General features: G+C 45.5%; 1 protein-coding gene across 1 annotated transcript; it reads left to right on the forward strand.

The window, feature by feature from the left end:
- The first annotated feature begins 7573 nt into the window (after positions 1–7573).
- LOC145358566 (immunoglobulin lambda-1 light chain-like) lies at positions 7574–11598 on the forward strand. Its single transcript, XM_080212728.1, has 4 exons — positions 7574–7665; positions 7772–8092; positions 8482–8517; positions 10924–11598. The coding sequence occupies exons 1-4, from the start codon at positions 7620–7622 to the stop codon at positions 11244–11246; spliced, it is 726 nt and encodes a 241-aa protein (XP_080068854.1). The 5' UTR covers positions 7574–7619; the 3' UTR covers positions 11247–11598.
- The last annotated feature ends 389 nt before the right edge of the window (positions 11599–11987 follow it).

Below are 11987 nucleotides of genomic sequence, written 5' to 3' on the forward strand. Positions count from 1 at the left end.
TCTGGCCAAGTCATCTAAAAACAGAATTGTACAACAGCAATGTTCATTTTAAGGATTTTCCTTTTGATTGAACCAGCCAGAAACTCATTGGAGAATCCCATCATGAGGGAAACACCCTCTGGACTCTGACATTAGACTCTGGAATGCATGTGAATGAATAAATACTTTTTTTCTGTGGTCCCTGCACTATTAAACTTCTTTTTTCTATCTGTTACCCCCATTTACTCTAAGTATGTGCGGAGTGGGTCAGAGTAAATACACCTTTTTCCGAGTTTTGAATATGCAAAATAAACTAAGCTTTTAAATTAATCCTAACTCTTCCCGCTCAGAAAGGACAGTAGGACTAGGGGGCACAGCGTCAAGATAAAGGGGGGGGCGGTTTAGAACGGAGTTGAGGAGGAACTTCTTTACTCAAAGGGTGGTGAATCTCTGGAATTCTCTGCCCGTTGAAGTGGTGGAGACTGCCTCGCTAAATATTTTTAAGACGCGGGTTGATGGGTTTTTGATAAGCGAGGGGATTAAGGGCCATGGGGAGAGGGCAGGAATGTGGAACTGAGACACGACAGATTAGCCATGATCTTATTGAATGGCGGGGCAGGCTCGAGGGGCTGGATGGCCTACTTCTGCTCCTATTTTGTTTTTTTTTAACTTCTGTTTGCTGTGGATTAATGGTAAAATTGGATCATAAAAACTAAGGGATTGGGAAAGTATCATCTTTTTTACAAAACAAATCCCAAACACCTTCTACTCACCGACAACTGGTAGGAGGAAATTAGTAAAGGTTATCTGTTTCTTTTCTGTGTGGAACTATATACAGTGAATGTCCAAGCTAGGAGCTGTCTCCATACTTGCTTCTACACACGGCTCTGTCCGTCACTACACTGAGTCCCAGATGCAGGTCATGTCTTCACTTACATCACTGTGTGGGTGGTGTCGTATTCAGTTCAATGTTAACCCTTTATATGTCAGACGCCTAAACTGCAATGAATTGTTCAACCACCTGGACTTAGATGGTTAAACTGTAGCAGTATATTTATGTCCTTAAAGTTTGTCTCTTGCCATCTGTACCTAACTTGATGCTTCAGGGGGGCACTGTGACAAAGAACAAAGAACAAAGAACAACCCAGCATGGGAAACAGGCCCTTCGGCCCAACGAGCCCACGCCACCGTCTTAACAAAACATTTTCCTACACCCACCTTGCCCCTTGTGTATGGTAATGGTACCCCTATTGTAACCAGATTCAGGGGAGAATGGTGTAGGGTCAATTTGGTACACCAATCAGCCTAATAGCACATCTTTGGGGTGTGGGAGGAAACCGGAGCGCCCGGAGGAAACCCACGCAACCACGGGGAGAATGCGCAAACTCCCACAGACACCGGCCCAAATCCATGTATCTGCACAGCAAACAGTGATAGTCACTGAGCTGTTGTGGTGCCCGTCTGCTGGTCCAGGTTTAAGCACACACAACGACGCGAAGTACTAGGCCACTCCTCGAAACATCCAAGACCAGCCCACGCACGACCCACCGTGTGCATGCCCCTCGTTTGACAACAAGGTGGACCGACACACCTGTGGATTAAAAGAGACAAAACATTAACATGTAGTATTATATTTCCAGTATCGTCCCGAGGCTCTGACCCTTTTTAAAACCGTCCCCTATAACCCTCCATCCCTGTGTCACTCATGTGCCTATCTAAGTAAACCTTAAACGTGTCCAGTGTGCCTCCCTCCACCACCTTACTTGGTAGTGCATTCCATACCCCCACGACCCTCTGTGTGAAAAACCTCCCTCTAGTATCCAAATTATACTTCTCCCCCCTCACCCTTAGCTCGTGACCTCTTGTGATAGTTGTCTCCAATCTAGGAAAAAGCCTGCCACTATCTATACCTTTCATTATTTTATACACCTCTATCAGATCCCCCCTTAATCTCCATCTTTCTAAGGAGAAAAGCCCCAGTTTACCCAATCTTTCCTTATAACCCAGTCCTTCCATACCAGGCAGCATCCTGGTAAACCTCCTCTGCACTCTCTCCAGGGTCTCCACGTCCTTCCGGTAGTAAGGTGACCAAAACTGGACGCAGTACTCCAAATGCAGCCTAATCAACGTTCTGTACAACTGAAGCATTAGACGCCAGCTCTTATACTCTATACCCTTTCCTATAAAGGCTAGCATACCATAAGCTTTCTTTGCAACCTTCTCCACCTGGGTTGCCACCTTCAGAGACTTGTGCACTTGCACTCCCAGGTCCCTCTGCATTTCTATACTCTTGATCGGTCTACCTTTTATCATGTAACTCCTCCCTGCATCATCCCTTCCAAAATGCACCACCTCGCATTTGTCAGGATTAAATGCCATCTGCCATCTATCTGCCCAGCATACTAGCCTATCTATATCCTGCTGTGTCACCTGACAATCTTCCTCACTATCCGCCAATCCTGCCATCTTGGTGTCATCTGACACAGTGGTTTGCATGGCTAACCTTCGGGGTGGAACGATAGCACAGTGGTTAGTGCTGCTGCCTCACAGCACCAGGGACCCAGCTTCGATTCCAGCCTTGGGCAACTGTTTGTGTGGAGTTTGCAAGTCCTTCCTGTGTCGGCATGGGTTCCCTCCCACAGTTCAAAGATGTGTGGGTTAGGTTGGTTGGCCATGCTAAATTGCCCCTGAGTGTCCAAAGATGTGTAGGTTAGGGGGATTAGTGGGGTAAATGCATGGGACCTGGATAAGGTGCTGTGTTGGAGAGTTGGTGCAGACTTGATGGGTTGAATGGCCCCCTTCTGCACTGTAAGGATTCTAGGATTTTATGATTTTGTACACCATAGATAAGTGGGGTGTTACTACAGGGAGAATGTAAGGACCCCAGACTCAGGCAACTCTTAAGTTTCAAAGTCTTTAAGTAATGGAAAATGAGTTGATTGAGTTACTGACTTTTCCAACATCGAACTAACCAGGAGAAAACTGGTACATGGGGAAAGACCATCGGGTGAGGTACAAGGTGGCTGCCATTTATTGCTGGACTGATATCAATGACACTGGGAACAGTGTCTCCTGAAGAGTAATTCTGGGACACTCCACATCAACAGTGTCACCAGAGCAGCTTTGGAGCTAGTGGAGATTGTCTGCTGTGCTGCTCTTAAAGGGACAATCACCACAGAGTCAGAATTGACTCAATATTCTCCAACCATCCAGAATTAAACTTCCCATTTTTAACTAAAAACAAAATATAGTTCTGGTTAGAAAATTCTGAAATGATAGCAACACCTCTCTTGCTCTTGCCTTCTCTTTATACAGAGTTTACAAAGAAGGTTGATCCAAAAACTGACCAGGCCACACACCGTCCCCAATACTGCAGAACGAAGCCTCTTTAAACAGTGACGTGTCCGACCGTTACTGAAATGGGTGGAGCTGAAACTGAGACATTTGTATGTGTTGGAGTAAAATGAAGATATGTTGAGTTTGTCTCTGTTCTGGACAGTCCCTCAGCTTAAAATAACATTGCAGAGTTCCTGCTGGGACCCCAGCTGTAAGTTATTATCAGCCAGCTAACCACACTGATCACTGATTGGTGGAAACTGCCATCTCAATGTAGTTTAGCTTCAACCAATCTCCTTCAACATTTCCATGAGGTTCGATTAGCTCTCGGTGTTCTGAATCCATGATAATAACAGCTACTGATAGAGTAAATTTTATTCAAGAGTCAGTGCAAAATTTGAACAATCTATTAGTTGACGGCAGATTAGAATATGATAGTCAGGTAATGGGCAAGTTAGTACATCAATAACTAGTTAAATCTTCAGCCTTTTCTGTGAAGCGTGTTCGCTCACTGTTGAAACAGTGGCATTGGTGACAGAGTGAGATTGTCTAAAAGTTAATTGTGGCTGTTCAAAGAACAAACAAAATTACAGCACAGGAACAGGCCCTTCAGCCTTCCAAGCCTGCACTGACCATACTGCCCAACGTAACTAAAACCCCTTCCCCTTCCGGTGACCATATCCCTCTATTCTGATCCTATTCATGTACTTGTCAAGACGCCCCTTAAAAGTCAGTACCGTAGACAGTAACACTGTCTCCAAGGTTCCCAAAACTTGCCATACTTATCCTTCATCCTTACAGGAATGTGTCAGTCCTGAATCCTTATCAACTTGCACTTGAAAGCCTCCCCCATGCCAGATGTTGACTTGCCCTCAAACATCTGACCCCAATCTACATTCTTCAGTTCCTGCCTAATATTATTGTAAGTACCCTTCTCCCAGTTTAGCACCTTCACTTGAGGATCACACTTATCTTCGTCCATCGGTATCTTAAAGCTTACTGAATTGTGGTCACTGTTCCCCAACTGCTCCCCGACTGAAACATCGACCACCTGGCCAGGCTCGTTCCTCAATATCAGGTCCAGTGCGGCCCCTTCCCTAGTTGGACGATCTACATCCTGTTTCAGGAAGCCCTCCTGGATGCTCCTTACAAACTCTGCCCCATCCATGCCCCTAGCATGAAGTGAGTCCCAGTCAATACAGGGGAAGTTAAAATCTCCCACCACAACAACCCTGTTACTTTTATACCTTGCCAAAATCTGCCTATATATGTGTTCCCCATTCTCCCGCTGATTGTTGGGAGGCCTTTAGTAAACACCCAACATTGTGACTACATCCTTCCTACTCCTGAGCTCTACCCATGTTGCCTCGCTGTATGACCCCTGCCGGAGTACAGCTATGATATTCTCCTTAACCATTAGTGCAACTCCCCGACCCGTTTTACATGCCCCTCTATCCTGCCTGAAACATCTGTATCCCGGAATATTAAGCTGCCAATCCTGTTCTTCTCTTAATCAAGTCTGTGTAATGGCAACAACATCGTAGTTCTTAGTATGAATCCAAGCTCAAAGTTCATCTGCCTTACCTGTTACACTTCTCGCATTGAAACAAATCCACCAGAGCCTCTCTGATTAGCAGTCCCACCCTGTCTGCTGCTTCTCTGAGTCTTACTGGCCTTACTCTCTGGTTCCCCTTCAGCTAATTCATCTTTGCTTTGGTTCCCACCCCTCTACCGGGGAGTGAGAGCCTATGTTCACCTGTACATTGTTCAGGGTCTTCTCTCTGAGGATGGGAAACAGAGGTTATCGCATCCCATCCTGCCTTTGGAGGGGTTTGGGGGGGGGCGGTTGCGGGAGGGGGGTAGATGGCATTTCTGCAGAGGAGCCCTCTTAATTGGCAAGGAGACAGGTTCCCTTTTGATTTGGGGAGCCCGGTGGTTTCCTGAAAGGCCAATGAGGGCCTTTTTCAAGAGGCGTCGTGGTGTCACAGTGGTTAGCACTGCTACCCCACATCGCCAGGGAATTGGGTTCGATTCCTGGCATGGGTCACTGTCTGTGCAGAGTTTGCACATTCTCCCCGTGTCTGCGTGGGTTTCCTCCGGGTGCTCTGGTTTCCTCTCACAGTCCCAAAGACGTGCTGGTTAGGTGCGTCGGCCGTGCTAAATGCTCCCTCAGCGTACCCGAATAGGCGCCGGAGTGTGGCGAATAGGGGATTTTAACAGTAACTTCATTGTAGTGTTAGTGTGAGCTTACTTGTGACGTGAATAAATAAAAGGATTAGTTGGCTGCAGGAAAGGGTAAGTAACTGAGAGGGTTCAACATGGAGGCACCGTCTCACCAAACTTTTAAAAGCTTTCTGAAGGTTGATTGGCCAGGCTAAAAAATTGGTCCTTAGTGTCCAGGGATGTGTAGGTTAGAGGGATTAGTGGGTATAATATGGGGTTAGGGCCTGGGTGGGATTGTGTTCGGTGCAGACTCGATGGGCTGAAGGGCCTCTTTCTGCACTGTAGGGTTCTATGATTCTATGAAGGGACTGTTGCTGTGGGCAGATCACCACTGGTTGAGTGGCGTGGAACCTCTTTACAAGCAGCATATGGCTGTTCCTGCAGTGCCCGCTCCTGCAGTGCCCGTCTGGAGAACTGGCTCCCTAATCTGTCACCAAGTACCAGCCTCCAGCTTCCTGATTGGTCCCTGGCAGTATGGAATTGGAGACTGAGCAGAAAATTCAGGCTAATCTCTTTTAATTGGAGAAAAGAAGAAGCTGAACAAACCTGATTGGCTCCATGCAGGAACAGAAAGGCTCTCCCACCTTTAAAATGGCCACTCTGGGGAGTGGTCTTGGGGAAGCAGCGCCAACATTATCACCTCCTGCCCTGTCTTTGTTGGGCCCAAATTTCCTGCCTATTGAGTCAGGGCTCTGTTTGGGAGTCACACAGTCCGACAGGTGTTGGAGAATAATCGCAGAACGCAGTGATATAGAGGGATCTGGGTGTCCTGCTACATGAATCACTAAACATTAATGTATAAATACAACATGTGCCCAATAAGACAAATGAAATGTTGGTATTTATTGCACGGGGAATAGGATATAAAAATGGGAAAATTTTAGCAGTTGTACCGAACCTTAATAAAACCATCTCTGGAGTAATGGATAAGGTTTGATCTCCTTATTTGAAAATGGATATAGTTGTGTTTCACACAGTTCAGAGAAGGTTCACTAGACCCATCCTTGTGATGAAGGGCTTATTTAATGAAGACAGTTTAGCATGGCCAATCAACCTAACCCATACTTCATTGGGCAGTGGGAGGAAACCCATGCCGACATAGGGAGAAAGTGCAAACTCCACACAGGCAGCGACCCAAGCCAGGAATTGAACCTGGGTCCCTGGCAGTGTGAGGCAGCAGCGCTAACCACTGTGCCACCGTGCCGCCCATTAGAAGAATGAGAGATGATCTCATTGGAACATAAGACCCTGAGGGGACTTGATAGGGTGGATACCCAGAGAATGATCCTCTTGTGGGGGAGAGTAGAACTAGGGAGACACAGTCAGCGGTTTCCTTTTTAAGATGATGAGGATATTTCTTTCTGTCAGAGTGTTGCTTAGCCTGTTTAATTCTCTATCTGAAGAGCAGTGAAGGCTGGGTTATTAAATCAGTTCAGGGCAAAGCTATACAGATTTCTGGTAGACAAAGGGGCCAAGGGTTATGATGTGAGGTGTGGGGAGACAGAATAAAGGAGTTGAGAACATAACCAGATCAGCTCTGGTCTCAGAGAATTGTGGACAGGCCTCAAAGGACACAATAGCTGACTTCAATTCCTAAGTTCTGTGTTTCAGATGGTTTTTCTTCCAGGGAGTTATTATTAATGATAGAGATAAGGAATACAGTGCTCTATTTAATGAGCTTTTTATTAATGAGAGCCACACGTGGAGAGATTTGCACCAGACTGTAGTATAACAGAGAATTGGGGCGTGAACAGCAATTCATAGTTTAGCTTTGAACAGAAGAAGCAGACAAACATGAAAAGGGGAAGTGGGAAGTATCAGACAGAAACTATCTTCTGTTTGAAATGTGACTCAGTCTCTAACTGGGCTGAGGTGTCACTACATCAGTCTGAATCTCTGACACTGAATGGCAGGCTTTCAGATCCTTGCTCTGATTGGTGAGTGTCAATTCTCTAATTTGCATGGCTGTCCTTCCTGTTGTGAATGGCTCTATAACTGGCTCCAATGGGCAGCTGCTGCCACACTCTGTCACACACACACACACTCACTGAAGGGAGGCAGCAAGCTCACTGGCACAAAGGATGTGGACCTGGTGCTTTTTCTGCTCTCTGGCACTGTGTCTGGGCTGTAAGTTACAAACACTGAACTCTGCTCCTCCCGCAGCAGCAGACGGGGGGCTTGGAATCACTTTCAGGCAGTCAATTTATAATGTTTAATCTCTGCTCTCTTACAGATGGACAGACTCAGACTCTGACTCAGCCTCCAGACCTGACTGTGAAACCGGGAAACACGGCCACACTGGACTGTAACATTGGAACGGTTGATAACTATAGAGTGAGCTGGTACAAGCAGACCCCGGGAGCAGCTCCTCAGGGGGTCCTCAGCTTTTATCGCTCATGGGATGCCCCGAAATATGGTCCTGGGTTTAGCAGCGACCGTTTCACATCGACAGTCAACAGCGGCCACAACATTTACCAGTTAATCATAAAGAACGTGGAGGTGAATGATGCTGCCGTCTATTACTGTTACAAGTGGGTTTCCTCGAGCAGCACCAATGTGTCACAGTGACAGAAGGTAAAACAAAAACTGGCAATAGTAAATGTTCTACAATTAATAAATTTGTGTTCGGTAAAACATTGTAAAGTTTTACATTTCATCAAATCACTTTAATTTTGTCCTTTATGCAATATTTTCCAATTGATATAATTTAATAATTGATAACAATCTGAACCTCAGTGTCCAGTATTGAGCATCGATGATATTTTACTGTCAGTGTGTGGGTGTTACTGTGAGTTTATTCCTTATTGTCCCACATCAGCAGGAACACTGGGAATACGTGAAGCCTGATTAATGCTGGACTGGAGAATCTGAAATGTGTTTTCTGTCTGATTTCCAGGATCTGGGATAACTGTATGGACTGAATCCTAAAACATGACACTGTGTGGGTGTTCGGGCAAGGGACCAAACTCTTTGTCGCAGGTAAGTGGCTGGAAATCCCCTCCTGTAGAAACTAGCTGTGTGAGTTTAGACATTTGGAAATGAATGAATAATTCAAACTCAGTTATTTCTTATCACCTACTAGTTAAATGTTAACTTGACAGTGAAAATGCAAATACCATGTGTAGTCTCCAGCACCAGACTGATTAACTAGAAACACAGCAATAATTATTAGTGCAGTATGCCTGAATATTGCTTTCTGACACTGTCTCTGAATAATGATGCTGCTGGTTATTGGCACTCTTTCTATTAATGAGTGCTCTGACTTCATGCATTCATTTCTGATCTTCCATATGGGTGTCTGTATTTTAAATAATAGTTGGTGCAGATAGAGTTTTGATCAGTGGGTGTTACAGTTTCTTCAATCATTCATGGTGGGCAGTGCTGAGGAAAGCGTTAAGTTATGGTTTTCTCTCCTGGTTCAGCTGTTTTGCTGATGAACTGCAGGAACACTATTCACTGTTATGTGTGCTGTGGTGAATTAAATCTAAAGAAAGGAACTCACTGTATGGAACCCCTTTTTAAAGTCCTAAAGTGTTTGACACTGAAGTCTTTACTTCTGAAGGGTTGCAAATAAAGAGATGTGTCAGTTAATGCGCAGCAAGATCCCACACACCACAGTGAGACCAATCACCAAGTATTACTTCATGATAGAATTATTTGGAAGAATACTGGCCAGGACACTGTGATAATGTTATGGGTCCTTTTGCATCAACCTGAACAAGCAGCCTGTTAGAAACAAAAGCAACGCTGTTGTCATATTATACTCACTCCGTACTCCCCAGAGGTATTGGCCTAAACATGGTCTTGATGCCATATTTCTTGCACTCAGTTCCTTCCCTCATCCCATTTTCCCTTAAATATATCCATGATTAATCTGTGCCATTTCCTGATCTTGCTCAGAGCTGCGGAATTTCCACTTTCCACCGGCCACATGGTCCATTTCCAACTCTCTCCTTCCTTTCTCAAACTTCTCTGTCTCTATTTCTGGGGAAAGGTTCTCAAACTAATATCCAGTATAAACCCAATTACTCCCCAAAATCCCACAAGTGTAATGTAGGGCTCTGTTCCACTCTCCCAGTTTCTCTGTCTCTGTGACTCTTCTCAGACCTGCCATACCAATGATTATGTTTAGAACCATGGAACCTACAGTGCAGAAAGAGGCCCTTCGGCCCATCGAGTCTGCACTGAACACAATCCCACCCAGGCCCTATCCCCATATCCTTACATATTATACCCACTAATCCCTCTAACCTACGCATCCCTGGACACTAAGGGGGCAATTTCTTAGCATGGCCAATCAACCTAACCCACACATCTTTAGTCTGTGGGAGGAAACCGGAGTACCCAGAGGAAACCCATGCAGACACAAGGAGAATGTGCAAACTCCACACAGACAATGACCCGAGCCGAGAATTGAACCCAGGACCCTGGAGCTGTGAAGCAGCAGTGCTAACCCACTGTGCTACCGTGCCCCCCACCCCCCAACCCTTAACCAAACATTCTGCCACCCCCAGCAACACATCCGTTTTTATTAATTTTACATTTTTAATGTAATAAGATGTCACAAGGTAAATTATAGGAGTATTATCAAAGAAAGCATGTTGCAAAGCATCATAAGGAGATAGGTTAGTTTTAAGGAAAGATTAGGGTCAATAGGTTAGTTTTAAGGAATTTCACACTCAATGTTCCCTTCCTACCTACCCTATTTGAGACATTCCCAACTCTCTCCTCCTCAAACTTACCCAGGTCATGCTGGAACTTATGGGAATGGTGAACCCTCCCAGCTCTCCCCAGTTGACCATTCCTGCTTGATTAGATGGGACAGGAAACATCACTGGGTCATTGACCCATCAGTAGCCAAGACCTGTCCTCACCTCCCACCCACAACAATGCACCCATTCAGTGAGGTGGGAGGGAGGCTGGAGATGGGGGAGGAGGCACTGGGGGAGTATGTTCAGCATCAGAACCCATCCAATTAGATTTTCAGAGGCAGTGAGCACCTAGTTCTTGTTGGGAAGTGGAATCCAGTATTTGTCCTTTCCCAAATCAGGGATGCTGAGATTCAGTGAAGTATCCCTGCTACACTGACTGAGTTCAACAACTCCACACAGACTGGGGATAGTATCTGGGGTCTGGAGGTGAAGATCCCACAGTGAGTGATGCTGTAATCCACAGAGTCAGCAGGAGGATCCTAAACAATATCTTCCACATCAAACTGAGCATGTTCTGTTCCTAAACCTTTGCCAATCAGGGTAATGTCCGCTCACTCAATGAATTTCTAGAGTCCATTGTAGGAAACTGAAACCTTTCACTGGAACTTCTTTTAAACTCAAAACTAAGTTGAATTTTTCTCTAACAACTTGTTTTCTCTGGTTCTGATTCCAGCTCAGCAACTCCCTGCCCCTTCAGTGAAACTGCTGGGACCTTCAGCTGATGAGCTGTCCACTAAAGGAGCCGGCACGTTAGTTTGCCTGGTCAGCAAACTATCCATGGGCTTTGCTGCGGTCAGCTGGACAGTCGATGGGAGTCCGACGAGCAGTGATGTCCAAACCAGCGTGGCTTCGCGGAGCTCAGACAACACCTTCAGTCTCAGCAGCTACCTGACAGTCCCTGGCAGAGATTGGAGCAGTGGGAAGGTTTACTCCTGTACAGTTCAACAAGGAGCAGCTTCAAAAACAACCGCAACTGCCTCACAATCCAACTGTTAAATAGATGGAAGTTTCATTGTGTCAGCTGCCTGAGTAATTAGAATCATTTTATCTTCCTCCACCATTACCCACCCTCTCGCCTGGTACCTGCTGCATTTCATGTTTCTCTTTGCTTTACCTGATTCTGCTGTATTATTTGAGTTGTTTGTATCTGAGGCTGGTTTTGTTCAGCCTCTACCATTGCAAGAGGCTACACCAGGGTTAAAGTGACCAGTTACTTCGCTCCAACCAGGAGTTTGAGTTGAAAATGGGTTGTTTGCCCAGCAGCCGTGCCAGATTTAATGCAAGTTTCTTATCTGCAGGAGCTGGGCAATGAGTGTCACTGAGTGTAATTTGCAATAAAGTGATTGTGTGCAGGAAATATTCCTCTGTGTGTGTGTGTGTGTGTGTGTGTGTGTTCTGTCACCTTGTGCACATCCACATCCTTGACTGATGAGGCCAGGACGTGATTTTGGTGAGATTTGGGCAGGTAGATGATGGGGGAATTAATATGCATACTGCAAATACAGAAAAATAAATGAATGGAAATGTAGAAGTTACATTGGATGCTAATTCTTAATACAGGGGAACAGAGGTCAATAACAAAGTGTTAATATTGAACCCATACAAATCATTGGCTAGCTCATAGTTACAATAGTGGCTGTGATTTTCCCGAGTGTTATAATGATGAGGATACAGGAGTGATTCACACTGGTCTGGCACGTTCCAGACCACAATCGGTACACATTCAGTCACTTTTTG

The sequence above is a fragment of the Carcharhinus amblyrhynchos genome, chromosome 26 (assembly GCF_965287045.1).
Source record: "Carcharhinus amblyrhynchos chromosome 26, sCarAmb.v2.hapA, whole genome shotgun sequence".
NCBI classification, from domain to species: Eukaryota; Metazoa; Chordata; class Chondrichthyes; order Carcharhiniformes; family Carcharhinidae; genus Carcharhinus; species Carcharhinus amblyrhynchos.